The sequence below is a fragment of the Ailuropoda melanoleuca genome, chromosome 11 (assembly GCF_002007445.2).
Source record: "Ailuropoda melanoleuca isolate Jingjing chromosome 11, ASM200744v2, whole genome shotgun sequence".
NCBI classification, from domain to species: domain Eukaryota; kingdom Metazoa; phylum Chordata; class Mammalia; order Carnivora; family Ursidae; genus Ailuropoda; species Ailuropoda melanoleuca.
The window spans coordinates 43,215,639-43,231,979 of record NC_048228.1 but is presented as its reverse complement, the minus strand read 5'-3'; the positions used below and the strand labels follow the sequence as shown (position 1 = coordinate 43,231,979).

Genomic DNA, 16,341 nt, shown 5'->3' with positions numbered 1-16,341 from the left:
AAATACTATTTATCTTAGAGGGTTCTGGAGGACTTAATGAGTTATTCATGCTTAACGTCATGTTTAATAGTAAGTTCTAAATAAGTGTCAGATGATGATGATAAACAGAGATTAGCATAATTGATGGTAAGAACAGTACTGCTTATGGACAGGCGTCATGGAGGGGATACCATAAATAAATGGTCAATCACTATCAGAAACAAAATTAGAGATGGTAAGTTATAAATATGATTATAAGAGATCCCACCTACTTGGAGGGCCCATGAGGACTATTTCAAGACATGTCACAAGCAACAGTCATTTATAGATGAATGAAGGTGATCAAATCATCACGTCATAAAGAACAGAATTCTTTAAAATACAGGGACAGATCACTTAGCCTGCAGATTAAGGAAACATTCTACTGTCTACATTTTGATAACTTTATTGATAATCACAGGAGGTGACAAAATCAATTGAAGAGATACCGAAGTATGAGAAGCATTCAAAATGTACTCTAAACCCCACATTTAATTGATATTTTCTAGTTGTTCCAAAAAAAGTCCTGTTATATCCCAATGAGAGTTGCTCTAAGAATTCTGAAAAAGCATAAATCATAGAATCTTATCCTTTGAGCAGAAGTTAACAGAGGTTCTGCTTTGCCTTAAGAATCTTTTTCTCACATATGAAAGAGTATATAATAAGTAAGCAAGAGAGATCAAGTCCTGCTGAGAATATCCACAAGGGGTAAAAGCTTGTAGTTGCACTGTCTCTTTAAGTAAGTTCTATGCCCAATATCAACTGAGCCAGCCAGGCACCCCTATCATTGCATTATTTTTAATAAAGCAAAACTTCCAATCTATGTCTACCAAAACACCTTGCATAGCATAGCAGTGACACCAAAATTTGTGGGTCTATGTTAGTAGAGGTTAGGAAAATGAGGCCACGACAAGTGAAGTGCTAATGACCCCAACATAAGTCTACTGACTAACTCTTTCGATTATACCTTAGCTTATACTCAAGTAACAGAACCGGACCTACTTCTATAACTCTTCTGGTGCAATATCAAGAAAATCAGAAGACTAAAAACCCATTCAACTATTAAAAGTTTCAAGGATTCTATGAAAATATTAGATCAATTATGAAATGCTTAGTAAGCCACAGTCACCATGAGAGAGAGGAGGAAAATTACAGTAATAAGAGAAATGGATCAAAATTTTTGATGGTGTGTTTTGTTGACATCATACACTATCAATTTTTTCATCGATGGGATCTGAAACTAATTTTTAAAGTTCTTAATTTACATTCCGAGGCTTTGTTTATAGAATATGCTATTTTGAATTTATCATGAATCAGAGGCTTACAAGAGTTAAAACAATAGATTTACTTATCCAATATTGACTGAATCCCCATTTTGTGCGAGGCATGTGCCAAAACATAAAGTGAGAAGAAAAATGATCTCTGCCTCTGAGAAACTTATGATTTAGAAAACATAAAGGAGTGAGAAACCACCGAAATTGCTATGATATAAGCAAATGGTATCTGTGGATAGGGGAGTGGGAGAAGGTTTCAGAGAAGGAGAATTTGGTATTTGAGTGTCTTCAAGGCTGGGTGGGGTTTGTTAGGATACACATCGGGGAGAAGCTGGAGGAAGGGGGCAGAGGGAACACATAAAGTGAAAGTACAGAATCAAAAAGTCCAATTCATCATCTCGTATATGTTTTACTAAGGTCGTAAAGCACAGATGTGGAATGATCAGTCTTAGCTCATAGCAAGAAAGACCATGATTTCTTAACTGTTGTCTAACATGTGCTAGTAACACATTTAGTAGCTGTTTTAATTTTACAAAATATTTATCTAGTTATCAGGGCCTTAAATTAAAATGTCAGGTGTCACTGAGAATCCTGCCAAATGCAATAAAAACATTATCAAGCCAAAAGGCACATTCCATCCATCTGCAGGCAATGAAGAGCCAGTCTCTTTCATTCTGATGTAGGAATCAATCTTAAAAAAGAGAGATTGTAAACTACGTGTGGATACTTTTATTCATACGGTTGGCCCTATGCTTTACAGTAGCTTTTTCGTAAGAATTGGAATAAGAAATGCTGCGCAGTGATTTTACTGCACGCAGAGAGGAAGGCTGACCTCTGACTTTGGCAATAGTGTCTTCACCGTGCTCCGGCTCTTGCTGGGCAGCTTCACCTTCTGAACTCTCTACAATGGCGTCTTGGACAATGGCGGGATTGCCAGAGGCTAGTCGCATGTAGTATTCTTTACTGTCGTAACTTATGGCTCTTCTGTATCGAGCGGGTTTCTAAGAAATAACGGAAGAGAAGGATTCAGATCATTATTTTCAAGAATTAAAATATAAGCTTCCCAGAGGAAGGGGTGACATCAAGACTTCTACATGTGTTACCTTTTTAACGGGATTTTTAACAGACTGCATTTATATACAGTATGTCCGCAGACTTCTGGGTTAAGTTTCTCTATTTTTAAATGCACTGATTTTTAAAACATACATATTAAACAAACAGTATTAGTCTTCCTCCCTGCAACAGAAATCAATCATCGCTAGTCAAATATCGTTTTCATGTTAGAATGATGTGGCCTCACTGATGAATTAGAAAACCCTCCTAGGCAGTAAAGAGAACCCAGTGTTGGAAAGCATCCAGTTGCAAGAGGATGTCTGGTTTGTGGGGAGCCTGGAACTTTGCTTCCACCCCGAATAAAGTAAGCAGTCATGAGGCCTAAAGGCCATCCATCCAGTTGGAATCATCTGTGCCAATGCTTACCTCACATACCTGGAGGTAAAGACTCAGAACTGCACTGTTCTTCCCCATATTCCCAGTTCTCACTAAAACTCCAGAAATGGCCCAAACCTTCCGAGGGTTCTGACCCCACATGGAACCAACCAGCTTCAGGCCACGTGGCGCCCTCTGCTTGGCCTGCTCCTCCAAGTGATCTCCTCAGTTTGCTAAAACATCCCTGTTGTTTACTGTGTAAAATAACAGGCTCCATAAGCTTACTAAACGAGTATATTAAGAACATATGTAAGTCCATCTTGAAGAAGAAATTTATTACCTAGAAACATCAGAAAAGATCTGATATTTTTGGCATCTGATACAAGAGCATTTCTTTTTCAGAAGTAATATTTATCCTAAAAATATACTCTCCAGCTGACCTAAACTTTTTTTTCCCTTAAAACCATAACATAATGAAAAAAATAAGGCCTAAAAGGCCCTCAAAACTGTAAAACTCTAGGGAGAATTTAGTATGTATAAAGGTTCCTTAATGAGAATTAGACCCAGAGTTTGAATTAACAATTTAAATAAAAGATGGGGTTTGAAATATGCTTTAGAACCTTTCCTTTTTAGGGGTGTCTGGGTGGCTCAGTCGGGTGAGCACCTAACTCTTGGTTTGGGCTCAGATCATGATCTAATGGGTCTTGAGATCGAGCCCTGCCTGCTGGGCTCCGTGCTCAGAGGGGAGCCTGCTTGAGAGTCTCTCCCTCTCCCTTTTTCTCTGCCCCTCCCCCTGCTCACATGCATGTTCTCTCTCTAAAATAAAAAAAAAATTTTAAAAACCTTCACTTTTTAAACATTATTTCACTTTTCCTTCCCCATGAATAAGAATACCTAATTAAAAATACTCTGTTGGCCTACTCTTCGACTCAAGTAGTCACTATGTATTATCTACAATAATGCTTATTTCAAGCAAGACCTTTTCAAACACATGATTTCCAACTCAAGTGGAAAACAAGTGTTCAATTGGTTGGAATATTTAGACTAAAACACTGAACCTATTTTGAGTTAAAAAGCTACCTAACTGAAGTCACACTGCCCTTCTTCTAAATTCAGATCCAGAGTCAGAAAATCAAGAGAGCTGCAAGCTAACTGAGGAATAATATGTAGTAAATGGAAATTGAAATATATAACATAGGAAAGTATTAAAATGAGGTAAAATGATACTACAATGATGGAAGGACCAATCTGATGAGCAAACTAATAAGAATATTGCAATATTTTTTAAATGAAAGAATGGTAGTAAACTTTGTACCATACCAATTCTTCTATGTAAGGTATTACAATTATCTTCAACTCAAAATCGTTCATTTTTAAAATGATGAAAGCATAGTTAGTGATGGGCAAGACAATGAATTAATAGATGTGGGACTCAGTTACTGACTTCATCTTGAAACTGTCTTTTTCCCTAAATATTTTGTGGTATATTTCTGCATTTAAAGAAAAAAAATTTTTTTTAACTGAATTACATACTGAATCTTTCTGGAAAAAGAAAACAACTGTAAATTTTTTGACTAATTAAAATAAGTTAAAATTGCATTTTAAAAAGTGATCTATATAAACCCTTAGTTTTCATTAGTTCATTTTGACTGAAAAAATAATTTTTAAAAGAGGACACTGCTTGCATTCTCAAGATACACACTGTTTAGTATCTGGAAGAATTACATGAGCAAATTAAAAAAAAAAAGGTTGAGGGTGTCAGGCTGCCCATTACTAACATGCGTCAGAACGTGTTAGTTTACAGGTGAAGCCATATACGTTGTACGGTGAGAGCAGTGAGTACTCAGCCCGTTAGTGAGCAGCAGACAGGCTCTGGAAAGCTAATGAGAACAAAGCCGAGAAAGACCAGAACATCTCTCAGCACGGATGACACCAACTTTTCAACTCTAAGGAACTTACAGGAAGAACAGATTGAAAGTCAATCTTTTACGTTAGTCTAGTCTACCATGCACTAAAAAACAAAAACAAAACAAAGAAAACTGCAAGTATTTTGCATTCTCTTATGGTAATTTGTGTTTTACCTTTTGAGGAATGGTATCATCAGGTGTCTCGGGCTGTTTACTTGGGACCTCAGACTGAAAACAGGGTATTAAGTATAGATACATCAGAAAAAAAACAACATAAAGAACACCACAAAAATAAAATTTTCTTGAGGATTGTATGAAATATGGAAGATGCACACACTCAAAGAAAATTCATATGATATCCTAAGTTGTTTGAAATAATCACTTAGCATCTTGTAATTTATTTTTTCTAGTTATCAAAAGTAGTTTTATTTAAAGTAGAAACTACACTAGAATTCTCAAGGCTACTGAACAGGCTAACTTAAAAATCACAGACAAAACTTCAGCACAGGTGGCCAGTGTCATGGATGATTGACAGACAACTCTATATGGCTTCACAAGGAAAAAAACCCTGAAAACTGGATAATAGAATCTAATGCCAGCTATTACCTTCCACCTACTTTTCACTGTGCTTATCCCTATATCTGTTTTGTAACAGAAGCAACTGGTTTATACCATTATCTCCAATATCCCATACCACAGAAATCATACGGCGCTCATTAGTGAAAACACATCCTCCCATAAAAGCCCAGTGCCCTACTTTCTTTACTACCTTCATAGCGATAACCCCAGAAAGGCTGCAAGCAGAAGGGAGACTGGGTCATCAGTCTCCAGACCAAAAGTTTTTGTAAAAAGTTCTTTAAAAAATATTAGGTGGTTGCTTTATATTTTATTCTTAGAATAAAATCTCAGTTAACAAGAGGGCAACTTCTGTGGGGCTGTCGTGTGTGGCTTACGCATGTAAACATACACAGATAGCTACACACACACAATAACACACCCAAGAACTACTTCCAATTTTTCTTCCTTCTCACAGTTTTATCTGGAGATGACATCTAGTACTTTCCCCCACAGTAAACATGCATTGTCAAAATGATGTCACAATTGCTTCCTCCCTAGGCGAAACAAACACCGGACTACTGGGCATACTTTCAAATACTTCACAGGGTTTTAATAAATGTTTCTCTTTAAAAGCAAACTTTTAAAAACATACCTTGCAATGAAGAATAATCTTTAAAATATACATCTATGTTTCCTATCTTGGTAGGGGTTTTGGCTATATAAGTATAAAATATACATGTGAACACAAGATGGTACACTTAAGATTTGTATGTTTCAATGTATGTAAAATTAACGTCAATAAAAAAATGAATTACGAACAAAAACTCAACTCTAATTAATGTTATGCAGGTGGAAGTGTTAAGGAGTGAAGGGTACTGCTTCTGCAACTTTCTCTGAAATTCATTAAAAAAAAAAAAAAACCCAAGGTAGATTGCTGGATGTGTGATAGACCAATACAGCAAGATGGACCTATCACACTATTGCCAAAGGCAACTTTAATGTCCACTATTTACCCCCAACCAGAATGTGGGCAGGGTCTGACATGCACACTGTATTTTCCCTGCAGCATACGGTCCGGTGCTGGTTTAGTGCACATTTACTCACTGATCCACTGACTGAGGCTCTTCTTTGGCCACAAGACACAGCATTCAACGCACAGTAAAAAGATACGCTATACCAATAATTTTGGTATTATCACAGCTTTCTTTTACTTAAAATTTTATAATTAATTATTCTAACTATGTTTACACAGAAATCTTAAATTTTCAAAGTCAGAATTTCTAGAAAATAATTCTCTATAGTCATTTTTCTTCAAATTTCTCTATAATGCTGGCAATGGAATTTCCTGAATGAGTTGCTTAGTTTCTACGAGTCCCGTGACATCTATGGATTACATAGAAAATATATGTGGAGACAGCCACAGGAGACTCCCTTAATTAGAAGAGGAACCTTCAAGTAAGCCAATTACCCTTCTGTCCCAAGCAGCCCCAAATTAATAGGTAGACAGTGGTGTCCTCACCCCAATGGTATTCGCAAACAATAGTATATTTGTTTGAGATTATTCCATGAAAATAAATTCACGAAAATAAGGGGATCACAAAATTAAAACCGGGTTTTCATATCTAAATACGATTTTTAATGGCAAAATACAGAATTTCATTCTCCTTCCATAGGATTCAGGTTATGAGACAAGTGTTCACATCTTAAACAGTATCTACAACTGACACTGCCACTTAAAATATAGAATTACAGTGCAATTTAGCACAGCTGTTTTAGTTATGGAAACTACCCCACAAGAAAGTCACGGTGCAGAGGAATTATTTTCATGTGAGAATAGATAAGTTTCCAGTGTACCTAATTTTTCTCATGACAAAAATTATTACTCTTGCTTTTATTAAAATAAGTTTAGCGGATAAACTGTGAAAGCTCTTAAGTCTGAGGCAAATGAGACTCTAAAAATATATTCTATAAACAAATATTCAATTTAAAAATCAAGAAACAAAGTTCAAAACTTAGAATAGGTAAGCTATCCCATACACAATGTGTAACAGTATCAAGGTTTAAGAAATAAAACTTTAATGACTAAAGAAAAAAAAAATCACTGGATTCATTTCTAACACATCAAAGATTTTAAAACAAGAAAATAACTTTTAATCATCACTGTATTTTTTCAGCTTTAAGCAACAGAACTAAAAACTTAAATGCCACTTAGAAATGTAATTACTCTTAGGAAGACAAAAGATTAACCAATTGCCCTAGCTCAGCTAAAGCCTGCTTTACCTAGCAAGAAGAGGCTTCCAAAGCAATTTTTAGGTTGGCACATACCTCTTACATCACAAAAAGTACTGACTCTATTTTATAAACACTCAGGCAAGGAAGGCAACACATTTATGGAAATCAAAATGGAAGAAGTGATTGATCTCTAACTCTGGGAGGCAATCTGGAATATTGTTAAGGGCAGAGGTGGATTTTCCATAAAGTTAATAAAACTTAACTTCAACAGCCCTCACTTCCCATGGGATCCTTTCAAAACCCTGGAAAGAGGCGCCCGAGTAATTTCATATTCGTAAGTTGATACCTTTTCTTTATAGAGCCCTCTGCCAAGTTATATAAACTTTAGGCCCAAATTTTATAATTTGGCTTTTTAGTGGAAAAATTTCAGAATTAGGAAAATTCTACAGAATGCTGAATGGGAAAGCAATGGAAAAAGTCTATCATTTTGGGAGAAAGAGAATTAAGTTCCTGATACTCTGGTAGCATTAGAGAGACAAAACCTAGTATATTGTTTCTGTCTGGAAGAAATTCACTATCCACCAATAAGGTCACAAAACCATCAAAGGCTGGAATTGATTTTTTCAAAAGTGACTCAACTTCTAAGGAACTGTCATCCTATATACTCATTATATCGTATTCTACCACTTAGGAGCTGTGCCTAGACTTTTCTCTAAACCTTGATTCCTCACCTGTAAAACTGGGGAAATAGTATCAGCATCACACTCACTGTGCTTTGTATCTGCTCCTCTTTTCTGATTTCATGATAGGAGTCAGTAGGATAGCAGATGCTTCTACTTTTGGGAATTTTCTTTGCTGTCAACATTGCCAGATTGCATATTCCATAAAATAAAAGTGGACACTAAATGGTGTTTCAAATTTACAAGGATTTTGAACTGGCAAGACCAAAATAATTAGTCATTCAGAAAATTTCATCATAGCAGATTAACCTTGACTTGCGCATGAACTAAGTCACATAAATTCCACATTCTGTAACTGTCTCTCCTTCCCACTCACTCTTTCCTTTTTTGTTAATGTATCTCCAACATTTCTTGACTGCCTTGTATTTCCCAATATATAACCCATCTGGTTAAAAAATAAGTTCCATATGGTACACACTTATTTCTGAGACTGTCTGTTTAGATTTTTCAGGCTGGTGAATGCTTTTGCTTACGTAAAGTGCTAATAATACTAAGGTTGTAAGTGTGAACCCCGAATAGGTTTATTTTGTTTTTATCTGATACAGGAGTTTAAATATACTTTTATAAAGTGAATGGCGCTGTTATAAAGAAGGAAAGGAATAAACAGTATAAAAATATTATGGTTATGTAAGTAAAAAACATGCCTCAGTTAAATTAAAAAAACTCAAAAGCATATGCCTCAGTTAAATAAAAATAGTGAGTTGGTCACATTTTTAGGAGAGCATATATATTTATCTTATATTTTAGTATTCTTAAATGGACCCCATTTATATGATTGTTGACTCAGTAAGAAATATTTTATCAAATTGTTACAGGCTTAAAGTATTTATTTGGGGAAGAAAGGTTAAAAATTTGAGACTGTATTACTGGTTTGGTTGGACAAAAGTAGGTGCTAGTAAAGGTTGCAAAGTATGGGTGGATTAATTTTTTTTCCCATGGTGCAGCAGTACTAGAAATTATGGCGCTTCAAGTTACAGCTGTACCAACTATGACATTCTTGACAGAACGGAATAGCTTGGAGAAAAGAGAACTTTAGGAAGCTATCTTGAAAAATCTTAGATAACTATCTATTAGAGCTCTAAGACCTATACTTGAAGAAGTATCGGGACAGAAGTGAAATCACTGACCACAAAATAAATAGAGCCAGGGTTTTGGCAGAAAAAAAAGAGACTCGGGAACAATGCAAACTGCCCTCACGTCACAGCATCCAAACTATTTCTTAGAAGATCCATGTTCCAAGCCTCTTTTATAAATCTTATTTTCTTCCATTGTCGACAAAATCAAATACGAAGTCAAGAATGTGAAAGTATTTAAAACGAATGAAGGGCTTGAAATAAAGTTTTTAAATAAAATATAATAAAACTTGTAAACTGGACAAGTGTTTGGACTTTATGACCTCACAGATTCTAAAGTCCTATTAACCAAACATCTAAGAAGAATAAACCAAAAATGTTCTTCAGTGGATGATTCTTTGTTGGGATCTGGGTTTCTAACTGGGTATAGGAGTTTATACTAGATTTATTTTAGAGGCAGCTAAACACTAAAGTGAAACAAAGCATGGGATACATTCCCTTGAGAGAGAATCACCTTTCTGTCTTTTTTTTTTTTTTAATTTTATTTTATTATATTGTGTTAATCACCATACAGTACACACCTTTCTGTCTTAATGAAGCATAGCCTGGCCAGATTCTTGGGAAGGGGGGAGAATCTTAGAACATATTTTCCAGACTGTATTTTTTAAAAGTTACAATACTAACTTTCAAAAAAATTTAAATGATATTAAAGGAGACGAAATAATTTTATCAAAAAGGAGTATAGATTTTTAAAAAGTCACAAAACAGGGGTCTAAGAATCAGGGATCGTGTAGAGCTGCCCCGGTCCAGTAAAGCGGCCGCTACCCACGTGAATCATGGCCAGTCCGAACTGAGCTGGGCTGTAAGTGTGAAATGCAGATTGCACTCCAAACACCAGGGTACAAAAACGGGTAAAATGCTTCATCGATAATGTCTCCGAAACTGATTAAACATTAAAATGATAGTATTAGGAGGCTGGATGAGATGACCAGTGAGACCCCCTCTCAACTCCCAAAGCTGTGATTCTATGACAAGTATGAGTTTTCTAAGGATAAAAGTACTCTTCATTTGAAGACAAAGGATTATTATTGGACAATAAAGAGCTGAATTACTATTTAGAAGTGTTATGAGGATTTTCAGAATTGAATTCAGTAGGTTTTTATACTCCTGTGTTTTCTCTTTTAAACCTGTAGTGTTTTTACTGGGAGAGCATATTTTTCTAAACTTAAAAACATGATTCCCGGACCATCAGCAGCTTAGACAGAATTTTTCTGGTCACGTGCAAAAGTCCGAATAAAGGCTTTGGGAAGGGTGCCTTGTCTGCAATAAAAACAAAAAAAACAAACTTACGGGCAAATCTTGTGTTTTAAACCTGTGGAATCAGTGATGAAGCTTCTTAACATACACAGAGAGATCTACATATTCAGGCTACTATTCTTTAGCTCTCTTCTGTGTTTCTTCAAAGAATATTGCTTATGCCAATAGTTATGCATTAGCAGTCACGTAGAATAGGGTCTGGCACAAAATAAGCACTATGTAAGTGCCTCACTAATGTTAACTAATCTGATCCAACAGCTTTTGGGATGGAACTATTCTTTTTCTCCACGTCAGGAAAGAGGAACCTAAAGTGGCCCGACGGCCTGCCATAGGTCACCCAGCTAGTGGCAGTGTGGCTGCAGAGCCTGTACGCTAAACCCCTTCACTCCACGTCTCCCTGCCACATCGTGGCCTTGAGCAGCCCACCACCACTGCCACCCTGCATGATGAACTTAATACGGCTTAGTGTATATCCTAAATTAGGTATTTTAGGTAATTGACCTAAAAGAAAAATGCCTGCCAAGAGGAAGAGAAACTGGAAAAAGCCGTTACAAACATTCAATCTGCATACTCACCGCCACATTTGTCTCTTGCTCTGTTTCTGGCACATAAGGGTAATGGTTATAAAACATATCATTTCGCACCATTTTTTTCCTCATTCTGCAGGGCCCTTCTGTCATCTCCAACATCCATTTGTCCAGATGGGAGCCGATGGGGGGGCCCCACAACCCTCGCTCCCGCAACAGTTCATACTCAATCTGGCACCACTCTTCTGTCACATACTTCAGGGCATTTTGTTGACGCTAAGGGGAGGAAGTCCAGGTTGGTTTTCAAGCAAAAGCAGGAGTAATAATCAAAAATCTACGAATAACTTAAAACCAAGTTAATATTTGGAAACAAAACCAGTACATATCATTTCAGCCAATATTATAAAAGTAAATTTGTATTTATTTATGGTTACAGTAGCCTGCTAATTTTGTGAGAAGGTGTCATTTTTGTGGGGACTCAAGTGTTTAACACTAAGTAAATGACAGCTACGTACAAGGGAGAGGGTGCATCTGAACAAAGGAACATGGAAGCAGGAAAGATGGTAATATTATTTATGAAAATACACTGAAATGGTTAGTCCAGTGTAAGTCAATAGATAATCGTGGTTATTTAAGGACGACTCTCTCCCTCGAACCCCTAAGTTATAAAACGGGTACTAGAACATGGACAGATCTAGTAAATCAGAGCAAGAAATACTGCCAGCATATTGGCTTACTGGCAAGCTTGGTAACATTTCCAAAGATTTCAGGTAAAGAATATAAACATGCAGCTCTGATAAAGAACTTGATGTTCATATAAAAAAAAAGGAAAACCATTTTCCACTGATAACTGGGATAGATCTAAACCATTTTACTTAAATGAAAATTTATGAACTTGTATAACTTTCCGCTATTTATCAAATGTCAAGATGTATAACAATTTAGCAGATGATTATAAATTATAACCATTTTATCTAATGGTTCATGGAATATAAGTATATAATATCAATCTCAGAATTAAAATCTCTTTATATAGTGAAGATTACTGAATGAACAATCTTGAAATTACATGATATCACAGCAGTACTTATGTGTTCCAGGGGGAAGAAGGGGTGAATCCCCTATAACAAGTAGCTAGTGTATGCCCATAAAATATTAGCAGTTTATCATTCAGAAACCTCCAATAGATCTAAATCAGCCACTTTGGAAATGAAATATTTAGGATAAGTTGTTGAGTAATTATGAATTTACCAAGAGAATTTCGCTGATTTTATTTCTTACCAACATAAACATCAAGTGCCTATAAAAATTATTTTAGCTTTAAATTTTTTTTAATTTTAAGAGGCTTTTCAGAGACTCTGATGCATATTTTCACTGTCTCCTTAAGTCTGAAAGAGAGGAATTTTATTGTATTTTAATATTTATAGGAACAACACATGCAATATGTCAGTAGTCAATGCCAATGGGATTCAGTTGTGATTTTCAGTTTGTTGTCTTTTTAATGCCATCTGCCTCTAGAAAGTTCAAAATTTTCTATCTTAAAAACCAATGACCAAAGTCGCCATTGGCAGGGATAATTAAAAACATCATCTGATGATGAATGCAGTTCAGCAACTTACTCTTAGAAGGGGTAAAAAAGTATCATGAGAAACAGAGTTCTTTCTCACTCGAGGAATGAAAAACAAACCTTTACTGCGGTTATGAATTCTTACCTCCTGATATTCCTTATATTGTGTGTCTACTAAGTCACGGACAACAGCAATATGTGTAAACATCCACTGAGAAATCTCCTAACAACGGATGGAAAAAGAGCCTTAGTATTTCATGGATTTTCCTGGAAAATTTTAACCAGCCTTAAAATAACATCAAGTAGATTTATTAAAATTCAAGACACAACTATAAAACAAAACAAACAAAACCAAAACTCTGGAGGATGAATCTAGTGGAGGCTTGTGTGATGGACACAGATCCACATCCCCTTTCCCCGATCCCTATGCCCCTTCAAGGACAGGCTGGCTCCCACAGCCTCTGAGAGTGCCATCAGCACCTTCAGGGATCACCTCAGCTATAGAGAAACCCCAAACCCAATGGCTGATTTGGAGATAAGCTGGTTCAGCCATTTCCACTCAGTACAGGTCAACTGCGACAGGCCATTTCGGCCCCAAAATTCCACTTAGGTCAGTTGAGCCTAGACCTGCCTTATAACCTGGTATTTCCCTGTGACCAATCCTGCTTCCTTTCTTACCCTTCCACAAATATGGGTACCCGTAGAAACCATCCTGCACCAAACACCCTCTCGGTGTGCTTCCTGGAGAACTCAACCTGACACAGAGAATGAACGATACACACTGTTTCTCTCAGACCCTTTTCACCACTGCCACTAAGATTCTAGGATGGCAAAGGAAGTATGATGGGAAGAAAATTAATAGAGGTAGAGAGGAGTTTTAAAAAATCCATCACAAATAATATGACAAGATTATAAAGAATAAAAAAACCATTTTGTTCTGCTACTGCTTTAAAATTTACATGATCAGGAACAAAATTACTGAAAGTTTGGAAAACTGGGGAAAAAACTACCCATGGTTTGATCACATATCAATAATCTGAATCTCATCTTATGTCCATTTATGAAGTGGGTCTGCATACACAACACTCACAATGCAATTTTATCATAATAAATTGGGAGAAGTTTCCATAATCTGGGTTATTTCTTTATCCCTTCTAAAAACAAAAATGTGGAAAGTTCCACTTCAAATCATGTGTTTGTACATGTTAAGTGTGTTACAGAAAACACAACAACTAAATCTCGAAATATAGATTTCTAATAATACCATTGATGAAATCAAACAATGTACCTGGGTGGAAAGACTGTGTTTATTAAGACCACTTTCCTTTCGATTCCTTCTTGATCCTGTTAACTTGGAAAGACCAAAGCCACTGCTGACACGGGACAATTTGGATTGTGTGGTGGGCACTAAAGCTTCTCCTCGACTTATGCATTTCTTTTCATGGGCTATGAAATTAAAATTAGATTATTTTACAATTTGTCCATGTAGTTATTAGAGTTATTTTTAACACTTCTGCATCATGGCTACAAGTCACAATTCTGTAGTTATCAAAAGCAGCTTACATTATAGACACAGACATTTTCTTAGGTATTTCAGATTTACTTGCTGGTGATCTGGTATACTCATAGCTGCTTGACAATTACTGTCCTAGCTGAATTTACATTTGGTTGAAACTGCACAGCTCTGCAGTAATATGCAAACTTATTTTAACTGTATTCAGTTTCTACGTTAATAACAATTCACAACTCCCCATCTAAAATATTTGGGGCTGCATATACTCTGGAATTTAGAAGGTTTTGGATTTTGAAAAGGTGACACAGTACATACACTGTATATTATGTAATACAAGGGTCAATGGCAGTAAACCATAATTGGACACAGTACTATTTCTGCAGCAAAATGTGTGAATATTTACACTAAGTAGGATAAATAACAATAGGTTAGGTTTTGCTACCAAGTGATTTTGGGCACCAAATTCATGAAAAAACCTTAGGTTTTCAAGGCTCTTTGAATTTCAGAACTACAGAGAAGGGATTACAGATTTATAACAAAGATGGTGACCATAATTACATCTGCGAGCAATGTATTATCTTTCAAATTCATAGATGCCAGATATGTAACACATCTAAGGTGTTTTTTTTTTTTTTAATCTGAGGAGAAAAGCCAAACCTCAACACAGTCATTCAAGAATGGGTTTTGCTTTTCACTTCTGTTGCCATCATGACATCCTTTTCGGAAAGTTTTAATTACATACCTAAAGTGCACCCATATTACACAGTTGCATGTAAATCTGTTAGTCACATGATCTCTGAGGACTCTCTTACCCAAATGATTCTGCCAGCACTTCAAACCTGCTTCTTCAATGAGTGGCCTTGCTATAGCTATGTCCACGTGACCCCTTTCATTCACAGGCAGAGTGACTTTGAAAAGCTCCTCCAAGACTTGTTTCTTACTATGAATTAATTCAGTCCAAACTCTGTTGACAGCTTTTATGAGAAGCTGACGCCCTAGGAAATGAAACAAGCAAACAAACAAAACAAAAAAACAAAACCCCAACCAATTTATCAAAAACATGATATAAAGGTAGTGATTTTCTTGATGTCTTCTTACATCTAAGAATCTCATCTATAGTACTTAACTGTGGAAAAAAAAATGCTTCATATCATATTAAGCTCAAATAAAAAGGATTATTCAGGTAACCAAAAATGTGGTTGGTTACTTGGAGAACTTAAAAAAAAAAACTTCATATGTATGCAGAAGACTGCATTTTTTTTATTTATAAAACTGGAAATTACATACACATTTCATTGTCTAGCTTCTTCTATGTAAGAACCTACCCCCACTTAAAAGTAAGTTTTACATCTGAATATTTAAAATAAGTTCAAAATTAAGTTAGTTGTTCTTCAATATTTTGTAATAGTCAAGAAATAACAAATATTTTAAAAGAACATTTACTATTAAATTCTTTCTTGTTTTGGACTCCTTGCTAGTTTGTCTGACTCCTGCTCTAGACCAATCTTTAGTAAGCATGAGAGTCACCTGGATAGCCTCTTCAAGCAGATTGCTGGCCTCCACCCACAGAGTTTCTGATTCAGTAGATCTGGGTGGGGCCAGGGCATCTGCTTTTCTAACAAGTTCCCAAACGATGCTGATGTTGTTAGTCTGAGCACCTTGCTTTCAGAACCAATGTTCTAGACTGTCAGTTCCTTGGGGGTGTTCTCAGTGTCTGGGCTTCAAGATGTGTTAGTGAAGGACAGAGAATAAATCAATGCTTAAATGAAGGAACAATAAGTCCTGGACTTCCAGAAGATAAAATCATTATGCAAAACTACCACACTGTATGGCTAGGGAGACAAACACTATTATAGTTATGACCTTCTACTGACCAATGTGCAAATTAGAAATGAATCCACTCCAAAGATTTTAATGCATAATACTTATAAAAATCACTGGGAAAACTAAATTAAAAGAGAAAACGAATAAAAGAGAATAAAAATGGTAGTAGTGACAACCTGTCTCAAGCAATACTTGCGCCCCTAATGAGACCTAACACTACCAATAGGCAGCTCTCTTAATGGCAAATGCCACATTAGTATTGGTGCTACTATTTGTACAAATATAAGTATCATCAAATCTCGCAGTGTTACCATGAAATGTTAGGGGCTAGCAGTATCAGTGGTTAAGTGGTTTACCCATCTT

At 36.0% G+C, this 16,341-nt stretch overlaps 1 protein-coding gene across 7 annotated transcripts in view; it reads right to left on the bottom strand.

The window, feature by feature from the left end:
• WDFY3 (WD repeat and FYVE domain containing 3) overlaps nucleotides 1-16,341 on the bottom strand; it is a 264,597-nt gene that overhangs the window by 42,630 nt on the left and 205,626 nt on the right. For 6 of the 7 annotated variants that reach the window (XR_004628802.1, XM_002913595.4, XM_034671586.1 and 3 more), the window contains 6 exons: nucleotides 14,967-15,149; nucleotides 13,930-14,087; nucleotides 12,787-12,864; nucleotides 11,123-11,350; nucleotides 4,802-4,855; nucleotides 2,125-2,293 (listed from right to left, as the gene is read on the bottom strand). Coding sequence is in view for 6 of the 7 variants with exons in the window: in XM_002913595.4 (XP_002913641.3) it covers nucleotides 2,125-2,293; nucleotides 4,802-4,855; nucleotides 11,123-11,350; nucleotides 12,787-12,864; nucleotides 13,930-14,087; nucleotides 14,967-15,149 (870 nt within the window). In the remaining variant the exon portion in view is untranslated. The remainder of the gene's footprint in view (nucleotides 1-2,124; nucleotides 2,294-4,801; nucleotides 4,856-11,122; nucleotides 11,351-12,786; nucleotides 12,865-13,929; nucleotides 14,088-14,966; nucleotides 15,150-16,341) is intronic. The other variant, XM_034671587.1, reaches the window with a different exon arrangement.